The 19,408-nt window shown below is 36.7% G+C and overlaps 2 protein-coding genes across 4 annotated transcripts; both read left to right on the top strand.

Annotated features, from left to right (window-relative positions):
* The first annotated feature begins 2,302 nt into the window (after nucleotides 1-2,302).
* On the top strand, nucleotides 2,303-8,546 carry LOC125652675 (uncharacterized). 3 transcript variants are annotated; one of them, XM_048882028.2, is made up of 2 exons: nucleotides 2,303-2,455; nucleotides 6,879-8,546. In XM_048882028.2, exon 2 carries the CDS (start codon nucleotides 6,919-6,921, stop codon nucleotides 8,308-8,310), a length of 1,392 nt encoding a protein of 463 aa, XP_048737985.1. In that variant the 5' UTR covers nucleotides 2,303-2,455; nucleotides 6,879-6,918; the 3' UTR covers nucleotides 8,311-8,546. The 3 variants fall into 3 exon arrangements, with proteins under 3 accessions (XP_048737985.1, XP_048737986.1, XP_048737987.1); XM_048882029.2 differs by lacking the exon at nucleotides 2,303-2,455 and adding an exon at nucleotides 4,158-4,524; XM_048882030.2 differs by lacking the exon at nucleotides 2,303-2,455 and adding an exon at nucleotides 6,472-6,779.
* Nucleotides 8,547-10,247: 1,701 nt separating this feature from the next.
* LOC125652363 (golgin subfamily A member 6-like protein 22) lies at nucleotides 10,248-13,774 on the top strand. Its single transcript, XM_048881509.2, has 3 exons — nucleotides 10,248-11,663; nucleotides 12,214-12,278; nucleotides 12,430-13,774. The coding sequence occupies exons 1-3, from the start codon at nucleotides 11,345-11,347 to the stop codon at nucleotides 13,414-13,416; spliced, it is 1,371 nt and encodes a 456-aa protein (XP_048737466.1). The 5' UTR covers nucleotides 10,248-11,344; the 3' UTR covers nucleotides 13,417-13,774.
* The last annotated feature ends 5,634 nt before the right edge of the window (nucleotides 13,775-19,408 follow it).

The raw sequence follows: 19,408 nt of genomic DNA, 5'->3' as shown, positions 1-19,408 counted from the left end.
TTTTATTGTCATTTATTTGTATTTGAATAGAAGGCCATTCTTATTCCTTCAAGGTGGTTGTTAACAAACGTAAAATTCTGTATGGTTGTAGAATGGGGAAGTGTTGATCATTCATCGTGATTGGTAAGGGATTGCAAAAGCAAAGAATCAGTCTATGGGCTGTAAACAGTTGCTGTTGTTGATTATGCAAAGTTGAGATCTTCAAGGGTAGAGAATGTGTTTTTGTGTCTTTTTCAGTCGCAGTAGTTACGTTCACTTTAACCTATTACATACCAAGTGTTGTTTACACACACACACACACACACACACACACACACACACACACACACACACACACACACACACACACACACACACACACACACACACACTCACACACACACACACACACACACACACACACACACACACACACACACACACTCACACACACACACACACACACACTCACACACACACACACACACACTCACACACACACACACACACACACACACACACACACACACACACACACACACACACACACACACACACACACACACACACACACACACTCACACACACACACACACACACACACACACACACACACACACACACACACACTCACACACACACACACACACACACACACACACACACACACACACACTCACACACACACACACACACACACACACACACACACACACACACACACACACACACACACACACACACACACACACACTCACACACACACACACACACACACACACACACACACACACACACTCACACACACACACACACACACACACACACACACACACACACACACACACACACACACACACACTCACACACACACACACACACACACACACACACACACACACACACACACACACACACACACACACACTCACACACACACACACACACACACACACACACACGGCGAGAGAGAGAGAGAATCATCAGTATCTTTTACTGGATAGTTTTGAGCAGGGTTGCAGCTCAGGCTTTGGGCTTCCTGAATGAGGTGGTTGTCAACGATATCGGGTTTAGTAGGGAGTGTGTGTACCTATATATTACTGAACACATTTATGCCACATAAATGTGTACCTAAATATTGCCGTACACCTTTATGCTACATGAGTGTGTGTACTTAAATACCGTACACCTTTATACCGCATGAGTGTGTACCTAAATATTGCCGTACACCTTTATGCCACATGAGTGTGTACCTAGATATTGCCGTACATCTTTATGTCACATGAGTGTGTACCTAGATATTGCCGTACACCTTTATGTCACATGAGTGTGTACCTAGATATTGCCGTACACCTTTATGCCACATGAGTGTGTACCTAGATATTGCCGTACATCTTTATGTCACATGAGTGTGTACCTAGATATTGCCGTACATCTTTATGTCACATGAGTGTGTACCTAGATATTGCCGTACACCTTTATGCCACATGAGTGTGTACCTGGATATTGCCGTACATCTTTATGTCACATGAGTGTGTACCTAGATATTGCCGTACATCTTTATGTCACATGAGTGTGTACCTAGATATTGCCGTACACCTTTATGCCACATGAGTGTGTACCTAGATATTGCCGTACATCTTTATGTCACATGAGTGTGTACCTAGATATTGCCGTACACCTTTATGCCACATGAGTGTGTACCTAGATATTGCCGTACATCTTTATGTCACATGAGTGTGTACCTAGATATTGCCGTACATCTTTATGTCACATGAGTGTGTACCTAGATATTGCCGTACACCTTTATGCCACATGAGTGTGTACCTAGATATTGCCGTACATCTTTATGTCACATGAGTGTGTACCTAGATATTGCCGTACACCTTTATGCCACATGAGTGTGTACCTAGATATTGCCGTACATCTTTATGCCACATGAGTGTGTACCTAGATATTGCCGTACATCTTTATGTCACATGAGTGTGTACCTAGATATTGCCGTACACCTTTATGCCACATGAGTGTGTACCTAGATATTGCCGTACATCTTTATGTCACATGAGTGTGTACCTAGATATTGCCGTACATCTTTATGTTACATAATGTGTTTGATAAGGTATCATGTGGAAATAGTAACAATCATATATTGATCACTTTCAGACTTGTAATGATGATAAGCCCAGTAATAGTTCCGTGCACGTGTGCGCAATCACTAATTTTCATTGTTTGATTCACAACGGTTTTTCTTAAGTTTGTGTTGTTGAAATTAATAGTATTAAAAGGTTACGGAAAGAACTTTAGGCGATTTATTGTAAGATAGACTTTAATACATTCCGATTGACATAACGAGTTTTAAAAACAGCTCTCTTACTATGGCAGACCGGATGAACACTCGCTTTTCTTGACAACATTCAAAAGTGAAAGACAGGATTTTCTGAAATGATGCCTTGATGGTATCTAACGTATAAAATAGGTGAGTGTTGTGATGTTCTCATGAATTCGTCTTAACAAACAATGTTTGGCATAAACTTCTTTTCAATGTGTTAATATTGATTTTAGTGAGTTTTCCTTTTTTAACAACGTTGTGAATCTGAAGGATTTTATGTCGAATTTATAATCAATATAATTTACCTTTACACGAATATTTATAATGCTATATGCTGTATCACCGGGAAACAGGACAGTGCGATATACACAATTTCATTGGATTTCTTTGATAGATGTTAAATTATGACTAAATTCTCAAGAATTCATTGGACTGAAAGAATTATAAAAGCAATCCGGATTCGAATCAACTCCAAATACATGACACCAATTTTTTTTTTTATTGATTTCTCTTACGTTACTCATTGACACAAAGCCAACTTTAAAAATAAAGTCATTGACATGAATATATTCAGAGATAAAGAAATACAGTTCGTAGGATAAGAATTCAATACGCGTTTATAAAAACCATATTCATCTTATTTCTCCCAACTAAAGAAGTTAAAGTCCCGGTCTTGCAATACGATTAAGTGGAAGCTCAGGCGGTTCATGGTAATGTTAAATATGTGAAACAGTGAATGGGCAGACTTAGTGAAGTAAGGATTATTTTTTTAAATTACGACTGAAACATACAATACCCCTTCCAAAGTTACCTGTTTAATGGTAATTACAAAATGAATATATCTTAGCATAATTGCTTTAGGTATAGTAGATCACCTGGAGGCTCTTTGACAGACAGAAACTAACATTTGGAAATAAACTATAATCCAACCGAGTTTGGAATACATGTTCTTTAAAATGATTTGGGTTTTTTCTTTTTCGAAATAAAGGCTTCAAGATGTGAAGCATTTCTGATTGACAATGGGTTATCTCCCGTAGTACAGATTTCAGATACCCTCCAGGTGGAATTCAATTATCAGTGGCTTGCATGATGTCCTTTTACATGTAATCTTCAAAATACCAACAAGGCAACATTATCTCTTTTTGGGGGGTATGTATTTGCCTGAATATTAATAAGGCGGATAAAATAGGTGGCAAATCTTCTTTTTTTTCTAAATGAGGAACAGGTTAAGTTTATAGGTAATGTGTTAAAGAAATTACCATTCAAATTGGTTATAAAATTAGTAGATGGATGTTAAAATGGGCGCATCATAATTCAAACTTTCAAAATGAACCAGATATAGAATTACATTTTAGAATATATATATATATATATATATATATATATATATATATATATATATATATATATATATATATATATAATTCTTATATATTACATATAATAATTCTTTAACTAATTTGCCTCTCTAACATAATTGGATCCGGGTTGTAATCTTTTTAAATCCCGTTAGGAATACTGGCTTGCTTGTTAAGGCTAAAGGGGAATATTTACTGGGACGCTTCATTAGAGATTTAATAAAAATCCTCGACGCAAGCTGTAATAATTCATAGCGATGTTTACCCAAGAAATCAATTTGAATTAACTATTGTGAGAAGTTTAAACTAGAGTATATTTCTATTGTGAGAATGTATACACAATTGGCAGACGTCACTTTGCTGCATTTTAACAGACGACAAATGGAACCTTAAGCGAATTCAAATTCCTGACAATAGTAAGGCGACGAGGTCTTTCGATTATAAAGCAAGTCTTATCAATAGATATATTTCTAGAATTGCAGAGCCCTCTTGTCTGCCCTGATAAAGAAGACGCGAACCCTTCAAGATAAGTTTGGTACACACTTCTGCTTTGCTTAGTGTCATAAAAAGGATGGAAAATCATCTTATTGAAGCCTCTAGTTACATTCATTGCTAGTCGCCAGCCACAATAATAGTCCTTCACAGATCAGGGCCGGCCGACATTGATTGTGTTGACCCCAACATCTACACCGCGGTAACTATCCGTACATTTAATCCACAAATCTACCCCCTGTCTTTATGAAAAACCCTCGGTTTATCTGTCTGTTGAAAGAACATTTTATCTCCTCTGTGTGGTTTACAAGGTTTAGAATTCTTCTTCACAACTGTCTGTAATTCCATCACCCCAGCATGGCTTCGGTACGTACGTTTTCTGTGTGTGATGTGTTTTGCTACTCTTTGTGTAGAAAGTTGATCAGGTTTGACGTACAATTCTTTATTAACACACTGAATGACTGTCTTTAGTTTGATTTTTAATTAACGTTTGATATGTTGCTACTGTATAAGAAAAATGTAGGTAGGTTTGGTAGTACATTTATTAATATACACAAAGAATTTCTGTATTTTGATGATTTTTCTTCTTCAGGAATTGATATCTCACGTATTTTACATGTATTTAAGTATACGACAATTGGTTTTGTTCTCTGCACGATTTACCTACCCGTACGGGTATACATTACTTACTGTAATTTTGCTAATGAATTGAGAGATAAGTGTGCAATAGTTTAAAAGGTATTTTAAGAGTGCCACTGTGTTTATACAAGCAATATCATCAATATTAAAATGGAGGTCATATTAAAGCATGTTTAACGAAAACATTAGATATAAATGAGCTTAGCTATTGATTTCTTTTTTTAAAAGTTTACCTGGAGAGAATGGAGATGTTTTTCAAGAAATTATAGCTGAAGTCCATTATTGAAATAAATCAATATCCCATGCACTAGTATGTTTGGAGGCATATGAACAGCATGTGTTTCGATTCAATGAAGAGTTCCCGATGCTTTGATTTTGTTTGTTTGTTTTGCGTCGAGAATTTTTCACTCATTTTGAGACGTTACCAACTGTAAGTTTAGACCTTTGCTTGGGCTGTAACCGGGAGGGTTCTTTAATGTGCAAATGTCTGTCGCGACACGGAACCTCCGTTTCTAAGGTTATATACAAAAGATCCTTGATTTTCGTTTCTATTTCAATGTAGAGTGTATAGCACTAGTGCATGATGTACAGCAGAGAGAGAGAGAGAGAGAGAGAGAGAGAGAGAGCCTTCAAGACGCCACATGTGACATGTTTTGCACTTCGATGAATAACCAAAAATTGACCAAAAAATTGTTCAAAATTGTTCAAAATTAAACTTTTATATATGTCCACAATTATGCAGGGTATCAAAAGTGTGTATATTTGAAAAAGAAAATATCAAAATTACATTTCCTAGTGTATATCATGAGAAAATGTAATATTGTAACGACAGGGAAATTGTCGCCTCTTGATAGAACAGGTTAGCGTCTATTTTCACAAGGATATTGGCATGTCAGAGAAAGTACTTATTCAATAAAAATCCAATTGATATATCAAATAAAGTGCCAAATATTTATCCTCCTCATATTTTTATCACGAAAATAAGATATATTGTGGTAATAAAATGTGGGGTACTTTACAAGGAAGTGACAGAAATATAGCAGAATATAAATCAAAATAAGGAAATGAAAGAGAGGGTATGGTATAGGTAAACGTTTAAGGAATCTGACCAATCAGCGGAGAGAGAATAGTTGTGTTTCTGTCCTGGTCCAAATCCAAAAGTCAAGTAGCCTCTTGGGTTCAATATAAGTTAGACTGCCTACAATTTATACACGGAAATCCCTCTTCAAACAAATGTTGGTTAACCAAAGTCGGGGGAGATCCAAAACGGAGGGGGAAATAGGAGAGAGCGGCTCCGTGGTATCAACACCTTTTAAAAACAATTTGGTGATCCTCCCGTTTTGAACTTGTTTGTGTTTTGATGTACGCCCAAATTGTCCATTTTTCATCTTTACATTCATATAGAAGACTGTAAAACTGTATTATATTGACTAAAAATAAAGCTTACGGGATACAGAAATCCATTTTTCTCCGGACCTTTTTGTTCTTGTATAAAATTGAAAATTAGCACCATTTTCAAAGTTTCCAACTACATGCTTATGAAACACTACTTCATTTTAAAAGCGTTATACTTAACCTTGAAAAATGCGCGTCTTGTAGATAATTGTAAAATGTATATCATTTTGATGGCTTCAAGTCTTTGTAGGTTGAGTCGGTACATTATGAAAGTATTTGATTGATGGAAAGCTTGCGTTTTGTTGATAAGATACTCAGTAATCTTTTGACAACTCACTGAAGGTGAGTGAAGTCAAGTCCGTGTTTGTCAGAATTAAAAGGAATGTTAGCTACTCTCTGTCTTCAAAGAACCTCAACAGAGGGCTAGTGTGTCTGCGCAGAGGACAAGTTTTTTATGTGTGCAATAAGAAAATTTTATCTCGATGATTGTTGACAAGTTATAAGAAAGACCGTACTTAGACTTATTAATTCTGAAGTTTATGGATTCGGTGTACCTAGGAAAATTAATTCTGTAGTTTATGGATTCGGTATACCTAGGAAAACTATTTTGTAATATCTTTGGTCAGACGTTTCAATATCCATTCCTTATGGTGCAGAACTGACCCTTTCTTTTGGTTTTATTTTAGAACAAACACAGGCGCACCACCAGAGCGAAAATTTCTCAAAATGAAAGGATCTCCGACTGTAGAGGAGAAGGAAAATAGCTCGAACTGTTCAACATCGGATAGATATTCTAAAGACAGGAGCAATTCAATTAAAAGTGAGCGCGGGAAAACAAAGATTTACAAAGTTAGAGAGGACGTGTATTTGGTGCATAATAACGTGGTTGACAAGAATTTACTAAGAAACAGCATCTCAACCAAACTAAGACAAGGCATTCCAGGAGAGCTTTGTAACAGGACAGACGTTGTAAACAAACTTCGAAGAGAGAATCTAAAAGAATATCTTCGGCTTTCTAGTCTGAATAAAAAGTACAGCTCCGAAATGCAGATGGAAAAGAACCGTATCAGTAACGAGGGTCAGTTGCTCATTAAACGCCAAGAACAGATGAGGCGGAATAGCGATCAGGTAAGGAAGAACCAAGAGAAAATGAAACTTGCTTACGACAATCGGAAAAATTCTACTTCCACACTTCCTCAGATCTCGCATCGATCGAACACACCTATCGCTAAACGTGTCATCATCGACCATACCAACGGAGAAACCACATACGTCAGAAGGACCGATCGCCCAGCAACTTATCCTCGGGTTCCCGTAGACAAGGATGACATAACTTATGTCAAAGTTTTCAAACATAATGGAATTTTTTTACCCCAAAATAAATACCCGGATAAACATTCTATCGCAAAACCAGAAAACAGCATTCTGAAAAAAGGTCAACCACTTACTCCTGATTATGAAGATTTGACCTTGTCTATGAATGACCTCGACTTAGATAGCAATAGAACTTCCCCCGTTGCATCGCCAAAGGAATTACCGAAGCAAAAATCAGCGAGACGAGTTACTTGGAGCGGAGTTGACAGAGAGAAAACCGAGAAAACTGCACCAAAGAGTGCGGTATTTGAGAGAAAAACGCCGGATACGGTTTCGCCGATTCAGGGTGGTAGAAGCGATATGAACTCGACGCCATGTAGTCAAAAAAGTTTCAAAAGTGACTCTGTATTATTCAAACAACCATCCTACAGAAAAGGACGAAGTAGGATTGAAACTATAGGTATCCAGTGGAAACTTCCCCCTGGGTCTAGGGTAGATAACTCGAACTCCCGATCTCGATCTGCTGGTCATCTTTCAAAAGCTCTTAATCCCTGTTCCACTGCTTTGGAAAAGGAAGGGATTTCCATTGAGAAAACGAAGTGGCACGTTCCCCGAATACAGTCCTTAGAATCGTACGATCTGTACAAGATATGGTTGGAAAAACTAGAAAAACTTAAAACTGGAGAAGAGCACAGGATTCCAATGGGCCCACGAATCAGTTCTTCCAATCGCAGTATCAGCTTGACTGTGCCTACTATGTCCGAGGCTCCGAATGCTTCCCTGGTGACTGGATCTAATATTTGATACTTACACATAGACCCGTGCAGTACAGCGTTCCGCTACGACTTGCTGCCATGTAAATGTACAGATATTTTCCACGTTGCGTTATGATTGTGCCATACAGAGGCGTGAGAACTTGATTGACGTCACATTATGTACCAAGTATTCAATACTACTATGTTCTGTTTACGTGTTTTCTCACATTTAAATAAATTATCAATAGTGAATAGCGAATATATAATAAATGAGACAAAATGAAAGTCATGATTTCAAACAGTATTTATAAAACACTGAGGAGACTGTCCATATCGACTGCAACAGAAATGTTGCATTACGTTAGATCCCACCAAGACCTTTATTCACTTTCACTCGCTTACCATGTATTCAGAATACTAGTACATGTAATAGTACGATTTTTCTTTATCAGGAATTTATCGGTTCTATTTAGCGACAAGAGTAACTTGCCCTTTATGATAATTTCATAAGATGCTGGTATTCCAGCCCTTATACGAAACAGTAGTATTATTTTTGGCGCCTTATTTGATTTTATGATTTAAAATTGATAAACGTAGATCTCAACAATTTGAAGTGACGCACCTTGTCTGATTTTCAATGGACAGCCTCTTAACAGCAATGACCACAGATAATGATGAAAGTGGTGGCTTGCGAGATATTCAATTTACACAGAGGCTCTATGTTGATCAACAAATCCACTCTGTTCAGGTGTTGTTTATTTCGTATCTAAGGCAAATTCTCAACTGTAATAAATATATACGAAGAAGACTGAAATCCATTCATCAATATTTAGACTTTTCTATATTATTTAAAAAGTGGAAATGCAGAACACAGGATGCACGGTTACACATCGGATGTGACTTTGATAAATGCATTTATTTTGGAATGTTATCTCAAACTGTGGCATTTAGTCGCCAAGGCCGGCATTAAACTTACACCTTTTATTTGTTCAGCTGCTAAACAGTCCTTTAATGACCCTATCAAAATCATTTCTGTCAATGAGAATTTGATAAAGTTGTTTTTAAAAATATTGTGACGAACATCTTGGATTAATACGTAATTCAACGGAACTTCATGTAGACAAACATTACAGTTGATGAAATATATCGCTTCGGTTTATGAAATCGCAGGGGATATATGATCTTCAATTATCTACATCTATTCTACATCTATTGTAGAATAACAACTAGATTCAAAGAAAACTGTTCTGAACTTTTTATTAAATTAATCAATTATTTAGTTTATCAAGTGAATGAGTTGTACGTTTTGTAAGATACAAGGAAGAAATCTTAACATTTGGATCAAAGTTAAGTGCTTCTTACATGCATTTAAAAATACATCGTACATGTATAGATCATAGAAAATACACCGTACATGTATAGATCATAGAAAATTACACCGTACATGTATAGATCATAGAAAATACACCGTACATGTATAGATCATAGAAAATACACCGTACATGTATAGATCATAGAAAATACACCGTACATGTATAGATCATAGAAAATACATCGTACATGTATAGATCATAGAAAATACACCGTACATGTATAGATCATAGAAAAGTCTTTTTAAAGAATGATTGATTGATTGTATCTTGCTTAACGTCTCGCTCGAGAATATTTCACTCATATGGAGACGTTTTTATTGCAAAATGAAAATAATAGGAAGATATAGTGTTAAAGACCAAAATCAAATTATGGCGTCTAGTGATTGTATTGGGTAGGTCTGGAGAAAAGTGGATGGCTTTGGGTGGATTTGTCGCCAGTGGCAAATAATTTTTCGAAATCCTGCTTTACTATAGCCATACAGGAGCATACACCTTAACTGTTCCTTACGCCAAGCTCCCGGCATTTGACTGTTTCTCCAAGCGTCCGGCATTTGACTTGTTTACGCCAAGCATCCGGCATTTAACTGTTCTTCCGCCAAGCGCCTGGTATTTGACTGTTCTTCCGCCAAGACTGAAGCGCCTGGCATTTGACTGTTCCTCCAAGCCCCTGGCATTTGACTGTTCCTCCAAGTGCCCGGTATTTGACTGTTGTTTACGCCAAGCGCCCGGTATGTGACTGTTCCTTACGCCAAGCGTCCGGCATTCGACTGTTCTTTACGCCAAGTGCCCAGTATTTGACTGGGTTTTTTTTTACGCTATGCACCCGGCATTTATCTGTTCTTTACGTCAAGTGCGTGGTGTTTGAAGTGAGAGCCAGGGGTTTTTCGGATATGACCTTGAAAACAGCAGATACCATGTCACGGTAAATGTTAGGACGATCAAGAACCCTGACTAGAGACTGTGGCCTGACTGGTACTGTCTTGACCGACATGCATAGGTCAAAATGAGTGGCCTGTACAGCTGGTGTTATCTCCATAGGATGACCAATTCTCGCGTGGGATGCAAACAAACAAGCAATGATAAATTCATTATACGAAATCAAATTTGTGGAAAGATAATCAGTTCAGGAAGTGCAGTGATCCCATCTATTGTTAACATTTTGTTTAGTAAACTAAAAGACTAAAGGATAATACCAATAACTTCTCGTCAACATCACGTGACCTACAATCAAATGGAAAAATTACAATGGTTTTCCTTCAAGATGCGTGCTCTTTACCTCCGATGTGTTTTAGCATTGCTTACAAACCACTGCACCTGTACCAACAATGAAGACATCCACATTGCCATTGTGCATAAAATCCAGAGGTCCGCAGGAAGAGCTTTAAACCAAAAAGATAGCGTCGTGCCAACAAAGAATACTCTTATCTATTCATTGTCATCTTGAATTTTAATTAACAATATTTAGATCAAATGATAGCCAATAATGTTCCAATATGCAAATTGGCAGTGTCTCATTGGTGAAAAATGCATTGTGATCTTTTGTAAGTACCATACTTGTTGCCAAGTCCTTCTATTGTTCATCCTACCCGGAGGATATCACCTGATCAGCTGCTCAAAATCTAGCAGTATTGGACAATATTAGAGAGGAAGAACATGTTAAGAATCTAGTTACTGAATCACCACACTGAAAAGTAGAAAAAATCGTCAAATATGGATGAACGAATTTTGTGGAAAAATTGGCAGTACTTGAAGAATGAAATATATGTGGAAGACTTTATCGATGCCATGATGGAGGCAGGCATTTTTAATGCGCAAAATAAGAGGGACATTATGATGGTACAGCCCAGCACGCGTCAGATGAAGGCCGAGAAGTTCCTGAATGTGCTGATACAGACGGGAGAGCGGGGATATGAGATGTTTACCACGGTTCTAAACGACATGAGTACTGACAACAGATACACTTCTCTGATGGAGAAACTCAACCTTCCTACCAGCAACGTTATGGTTGTCCATCCATTGGTAGACGATGGTAAGATATTGCAATCATTTCACGCCAATGTTCCTCTGCTGAATGCTTATAAAATACAATAATCTTTTCCAAGTATCAAGACAAATGTCAACAACTTTTTAGACGACATTCCGCATAAAATGAATTTTATGAATTTATCAAAAAGATACTTTAGATTCCTTTGACATACTAGTACTTGATATTCCCTCCGATGGTTGACGTCAGCAAAGCTATCTTTTATACATTTTTTTTAAATCGCACGTTCTTCTATAACGTTCCCTTGGTCTAACCTCTGCAATCCAGGTCATGTGATTTTAATAATATTCAGGTCAAGTAACAAAGACAATCACAAGATAATAAAAGCTACTCGTGTTTAATACATTTAATCGCTGGTTCTAGAACAATGGTTTTCTCATATGACAACGTTACAATAATATTTCCTTTTAAAGAGGACCATAGAAATGTTGGCATCAAATGATATTTGATAAATATTGAGCTTCTTTTTGGCATTTGATAGTTATTGAGCTTTTCTTTGACATTTAATAAATTTTGAGCTTTTCTTTGATTGTAGCCTCCGCTGCTGCTTGTGACTACAGACCAGATACTCGTGGCTCCCAAAGACCCTCCACAGCATCAGTAAGATAATCTTTCTTTTAGATGAAATACATATCTAGTTTTTCTTAAATATGTCGACTTTCATGCAGTTTGAAATTAGTTGTTGAAATATGCAATATTATTTTTTAAAATTAATGTCTAGTTTATATAACGTAACATCTCATTACTGCAGAGCGGAAGCACGGATATCAGTAGAGATGGCGAAACCGGAGAGAGAAAACGATCAGCGAGACAAGCTTGGAGGTCCCAGACTTCGGGAAGTACACCACCGAGTGCCTCTTCTCGGAGACCTCCCAGTAACAGTGGAGCTCGAGGAATGGTTCGCCAACCGAGCACAGGAGAGGTGAATTCAGTAGCTAGATTCCCAAACCAACCGCAATCTCCAGACGTGGCGGATGAACAACCACCATCAGCAGCATCTTCCGATGACAGACGATTAAACGAAAAAAATCTCTCAGTCGACATGAATATTCTAGAGCAAGAACTTGTCCGCATAGCACCAACCATAGCTGAACTCTTCCAGAAGATATCAAAAACAACGTCTTCTAATATCCCGGTCAGCGAGGAAGAAATTCGCAAGGTCAAAGATGAAAATGAAAGATTGCGCAAAACAAATCGAGCTTTGATTGAAAAGTTGAACAACTTCCAACAGAAGATCATTCAATTACAACTGGAGAATAAGAATCTGAGGGAAAATGGCGAGGGAGCGAAAGAAGCAAAAGAAGAACTTGGACGCAAGGCGAGAGAATTACAAGAAATGGAACGGAGATTGGAGGAACAGAAAAACGCATTGGAAGAAAAAGAGATGGAGCTTAACATTCAGCTCATGAAAATAAAGGAAATCGAAAAAGACATCATTCGTCAAAAGCGACAAATTACAAAACTGGAGATTCTTCATGAAGAGGGTCAGCAAGAAAACGAGCGGCAACAAGAAGAAATTGCCACATTGAAGGACGATAGGCTTAAACAACAAGAACAGATTCGTCAACTGGAGTTAAAGCAGAGACAGGGCGATGAACGTCTCAGACGGCTGGAGGAGAGATTGAAGCAGATAGAGGAAGCTCCTGTCAATAAAAATAAAGGCATCAAAACTCGAGACCCCAAATTCAGAACGACCAAACGACTCCTTGGTCAGCTATACAACAGCGAAATAACGTGAGAATTCAGAAACTGTGCCATATTTGCAAATTAAACATCGTATATCAAATATTGGCATCATCCTATGACTGGTCATTTCATACAATGAATGGTAATCTGGTCGATATCTTAAATTTTGAAATTTCTATATATACAAATGAATGGAAAATTGTTCATGTCATAAGTCATATTGACCTTTTTGATGTTTTTACGAGTTTTTTCTTCGACGAATTTTACGTTTATAAAATGAAATTACCAAAATTTGTAGATTGTTCATGTTTGTTGATTTCATTTACTCATTACTTATCTTGCTTTCATCAATATTGAAGAAATTATATGAAGACAGGAAATGTAATTGATATTAAAGCTTATTTTTAGTAGAGGAGTTTTATTTTGGATGTGGGGGGAACCTATTTAAAGAATGCCAATTATTTCAAAATATTTAATTTCTAATGTCTTTGCCTTTGATACGTTTGCAAATTGTAATGATAAACATTATTGCACATGTGAACAATGCACTTATGAATCTTCATAAATATAGTACGTCTATCATAACGATTGGGAATTTTGACAGAAATGATAAACAGAAACAGTTTTCAGTTTTGAAATTACATGAGGGTATGATCTGCAATGCTTCATGCCGGTGTTGTAGAGTAAGCCTTCCCCTATAATGAGACTCCCCCCCCCCCCCCCCCCCCGGAAGCCTGGCTCTAGAGTGAGCCTTCCCCCTGAGGGAATGCTCACTCTAGAGCAGGAGAACCCCCGGGGAAGTCTCACTCTAAAGCCAGACTTCCCCGTGGGGAGACCTACTCTATCACTAGTTGTAGAGTCAGACTTCCCCCCATAGCAGGACTTCCCCCTCCATTTATTCCTGGTAAACTACTATCACTTTATAGAGATTGTTTAGATACCAGGACCTTTTCAGCAGGGCATTAAATGATTTTGCTTAAGCCGTTCATCAAACTCAAGAGAAGAAAACGGTGAATAAAACACATTGGAATTGATAAGCCATTTTGTTTGACCCATAGACCTTGAACTTTGACCCACACAATACCTATGCCGTGGTTAGTTTTAGAAGTTTGAAAAATGAAATGAGGAAATTTCCAATTTATGTTTCTTCTCATCTGCGTACAAATATCGGTTATGCTTTTAAACGTGTACAACTTCAGGTAGAGAGGTAGGTAAGTTGGTAGGTAGGGTACTTTTGAAATAAGACAATAATAGCTCAAAAAGTTCTTTGTACCAATCACATCTTTTACATCAGTAAAGTATTTGAATGTTTCATTCTGCAAAACTAAGTCATTCAAGGTCTTAAAGCCTCTGTCAATCCAATTTGAATTAAAATCCCATTATTTAACATCAACAAAGTTTCTTATATCTAAATCAAAATGATCTGTAACAGAAAGAGAGCTTTCTTTAACTCTTGATAGAGCTTTAAACACATCTTTCCAAAACACATTGTCAATATGATTTACAAATTCATTAAGTTTTTCTTTGGATAGGTGAAAAATGAAATCCACATTTCTAAGATTTAAAATACTATGCAACATATGTTGCCATATACCCTCATTATCAGCAAGGTACCTTTTGACCGATTTCAGCTTAATATAAGATGCCAAATGTACCATATTTAGTCCCCCTTCATCATAATTACCCACAATTGTATTTCTTTTCAACTTTTCTACCTTGTATCCTCAAATAAATTGAAAAAATATTTTATTCAACTCTTCCAGTACTTGTTTAGGTGGGTCAGGCAATGGTGAAAATAAGTGTATGAGCTTTGGGAGTGCTAAAGTTTTGATAATTGTGATTTTACCTATTGGAGTTAAATCCCGTTTAGTCCACAAACCTAGCAATATTTAATGGCATTGATTTTAGATTGATATTTACATAAAGTCATGTCTTCCAGATGTTTTGTAAATACTATTTCGAGGAGCTTAAAATTGCTATTTCCCCATTTTATTTTCAGATCATTACACAAAGTTTCCGCCGAACCTGATTTGCTCCCCAACCAAATTGCTTGTGATTTTGAAATATTTAAACGTAGTCCAGAAATCATTCTAAACATATCAATAACTCTCATAGATTCTCTAAGCGATTTTTTCACTGCAATCTAACGTTAAAAAAGAGTCGTCCGCATACTGGCCTAATTTATTTTATTTTCCAGCCACAGTTACACCCTTAATATTTCGATTTTCTTTAAGTGTTTTTGCCAACAATTCTACTGTAATAATAAAGATATATTGTGCCAATTGATCTCCTTGTCTACAGCCTCGTTCAAGACTGAAGAATTTATATAAGTTTCCATTGTTAATTATATAACTGGTACTAGAGGTGTATAGAGTAAGAAACCATTTTACAATAGATTCCCCAAAATTGAAGGACCTGAGTGCCTTTACAATAAAATCCCATTCCAATGAATCAAACGCTTTTTCAAAATCTAATAATAATAACAATCCTGGCTGATTTTCCTTTTTTAGATAGTCAATAAAATCATACAAAAAACGAGTGCTTTCGCCAATAAACCGTCCCTTTATAAAACACTTCTGAGAGTCACCTATGATACTTGTTAGTACTTTCTTTAAACGATTTGCTATGGCACTAAAACCAATTTTGTAATCAACATTAATAATGATATTGGTCGCCAATTTTTTATATAGCGTCTATCTTTTTCTTCTTTGGGAATGCAAGTTATTACACCTTGGGATTGAAAATTGAAAAGACAAATTGCTGATTTTAAAAACAATGCAAAGTACATCATGAATTGTTGATTATATGAATGCATCTTTATGCACAAAAGAAAAAAATTAATTTATTTTCAATACCGTATTCTTGTGTGTTATATACACTGTAGCTACAAACTCTTTCCTTCGCAAACTTAAACTTGTAGATAATGACTTGTGTTCATTTTGCAAAAGTGAAAGAGAAACAATCACTCATATTTTTTATGACTGGGTGTATGTATCTGCCTTCTGGAGAGATTTTGTGAAATGGTACAATGCATTTGTCAAAGGTTATAAAATCACAAAAAGAAGTGTGTTACTAGGCAATATTGATGGAAGATGTTTGGAAAATTTTCTTCTTTTGTTAGCAAAAAAGCACGGTTATTACTACAGATCACAGGGCTCAAAACCCAAAATGTCGGATGCAATTAATTTGTTTAAATACTATAGAAATTTAGAAAAAATATTGTCAAAATGTATTTCATAGCAAATCCAAAATGCTTGGTAAATGGGCATTGTATGATAAAATAATGGACAAGTAGTTTATTGAAAATCATAATACATTTATATGAAAAATAAAATAATTACCTTTATCTTTGAATGTGTATGTGTGTATATATGTATGTTTATGTGTGTATATATATTTATGTGTGTGTATATATATATATTATCATGTATATATCATATATACAATTCACTGTTGATACAGAAGGTGCACAGAGTAATTGCAAAGGTGAATGAGCGAGTGTAGATTACATTTTGAATGTTTGTATGTATAAATGTGTTGAAAATACAAAAATAAAACTTTTTTTTAAAAAGTAGGTAGGTAGGTTGGTAGATAAGTATAGGTAGGTAGGTAGAGAGGTAGATAGGTAAGTAATTCCCTGTCCGATAAACTAAATTTTATTTCATAGTTTGCATAGGAGGGGATGAAAGCGGGGGTGTCCCTCTAGAGCGAGACCTCAAGAGGGTGTTATGGCTCAAGAGTGAGTCTTCCCCCTGGGGGTAAAATTTATTCTATAGCACGTCTGCTGGGGGGAGGCTCACTCTAGAGCGAGACTACCGGGGGGAAGGCTCACTCTAGAGCCAGACTTCCGCAGGGGGGAAGGCTCACTCTAGAGCCAGACTTCCGGGGGGAAGTCTCACTATGGGGTATGGGGGGGAGTCTGGCTCTATAACACCGGCATGTGGAAAATGCATATCCTGTTTTGAAATGTGATTCATCGGGTAGTTGCAAACAACGACACAGAGTTAGCCAACTGAATTTGAATTTAAAATATTCGATCGTACACATATTTTTGATACTGACTAAGAACTCTAGCGAGCTGCGAGTTTTGATATGAAACAGGACTCGATAGAGACATAATTTACAGGGTAAAACAAAAAAATCTGGGGCGCGTTTTACAAAAGAACTTACGACAAACTTTACATACTGGAATTTTCAACTTTATTGTAAATCATTCACTCCAAATGCAAAATATTTTTAAAGAAAATATTGAAAATCAAGCTTCAGAAAAGTTTTAATTCATTCATTTAAAGTAATAACTGTATAATACAATTTAAGACTTGCGACTTTGTCGTAAGTTGTTTTGTAACACGGGCCCCTGATTACTCGAATCTGAGTCTTTTCGTACCACCACACAGCAGGATTATTGGTTTTAATATCAGGTTATGATTTCAACCTTGATTTTAAAAGAGAAAAAATGTCCCGGCTATGTCATTCAGTAACTGTAAAATATTTCCAGATAGATTGTTCCTCGTTTCAAAAATCATATACTATCAAACATCTTGGTATCGCTTGTATCTAGGGTGATTGAAAAAAGTTTGCTTTCACCGAGTATGATATCGGGTTTTTTCTTGGGATTGATTGATTGTTTAGCTGTATTCCGCCACACTCAACAATTTTTCAGTTATCTGGTGGCGCCCAGTTTGTTTATTGGTGGAAGAGAGAACCCTGGGAAGAGACCACCGACCTTCCGAAAGTAAACCGTGAAACTTTCTCACTTGCCGGCTCTTGGAAGATTTTTCCAAAATGAAAAGAAACCACCTTTAGTATGATATTGCCAATCCGTGCGTTGTTTGACTACAGCAAAACAAGAGAGAACTCAACAATCCGGATTCATGAATCCAGAATGTAAAATCCGAACACCTAAAACATTTAGCGTCACATTCCGATGTCAATGTCGCTTGACGCATACCAATGCTATTAGCTCTTCTGTGATAGATTTCTGCTCAGTTTTCTATTGAGTGACTGGAGTGGGTACAGGGTGTATCCGTATATCATAGACTCGTTATTTAGATGTAGATGGAAATTATGAAAGCGAGAGCAGCGAGCGGTCCGATGAACTAAGAAAATTCGAATCTACGCAAAATTCGTCGGGAAAAAAAACCCTCAAAAACGCCTAACGACCATCCTTTTTTATCTCAAAGTTAAATTTCGGTAATCTTGGATTATGAATTTACATAGATGTTCTCAATATTATCCCAGTCTTATGATCCCATGCACACAAAAAAAGTAAAAGTAATGAATAGAGATCAATTTCAAAAATCCTATAAAGAATACAAAATTAAAAGTAGGGCAAACACGGACCCTTGACACACCAGTGGTAAGATAAGGCGTCTAGGGAACTATGCATCCCCTGTTGACCAGTCACATGAGCTCTATATCTTGATGAAGTAAACGGATTAATCCGTATGTAAAGAACGGCCTTAACAATTATTAATAATTTATCCCAGTGAACTCGAAATAAGTCTTCCACACCTGCTTCATATTATGATATTTTATTGAACATAGATATCAATAGCAACTCAACTTTATGACAAATGGGCTGCCGTCAGCTTCTTCATCGTCGATTGTCCATATTGTCTCGTTTAAAGACAGCATTTTGCAAATTCTATGGTCGCTATAAGGATCTTAATTGCGAATACAACCTGCCATTAAGACGAATGCAGTTCGATGTAAGTCATACCAATTGTTAGGCCGTTCTTTACACACTGATTTTGAATAAGGATTAGTCCACTTATCAGGATAGAGGGCTCACGGCAGGTGTGACCGATCAACAGAGGATGCTTAATCCTCCTAGACACCTGATACCACCTCAGGTGTCTCCATGGATCCGTGTTTGCCTTACTCTTAATTTAGTTTATGGGATTTATGAGAATGATCACCGTTAGTTATCTTCACATTTCATCTTTTTGTCTATATTCCCTTCAAAGCTAAAAGAAGCTGAACAGGATGGCTGCTTGATATACAGGAGAAACTATTATTTTGGTAAGTTATGACGTATTGCT

The sequence above is a fragment of the Ostrea edulis genome, chromosome 5 (assembly GCF_947568905.1).
Source record: "Ostrea edulis chromosome 5, xbOstEdul1.1, whole genome shotgun sequence".
NCBI lineage: Eukaryota > Metazoa > Mollusca > Bivalvia > Ostreida > Ostreidae > Ostrea > Ostrea edulis.
This window is presented reverse-complemented; position numbering and strand designations above follow the sequence as displayed.

What these genes read in the sequence shown, in the direction of transcription:
- LOC125652675 (XM_048882028.2), top strand. Translation starts at nt 6,919, where the DNA reads ATGAAAGGATCTCCGACTGTAGAGGAGAAGGAAAATAGCTCGAACTGT.
- LOC125652363 (XM_048881509.2), top strand. Translation starts at nt 11,345, where the DNA reads ATGGATGAACGAATTTTGTGGAAAAATTGGCAGTACTTGAAGAATGAA. An exon ending in CCATCCATTGGTAGACGATG is followed by an intron (nt 11,664 to 12,213) that starts GTAAGATATTGC and finishes CTTTGATTGTAG; the next exon opens with CCTCCGCTGCTGCTTGTGAC. An exon ending in AAAGACCCTCCACAGCATCA is followed by an intron (nt 12,279 to 12,429) that starts GTAAGATAATCT and finishes TCATTACTGCAG; the next exon opens with AGCGGAAGCACGGATATCAG.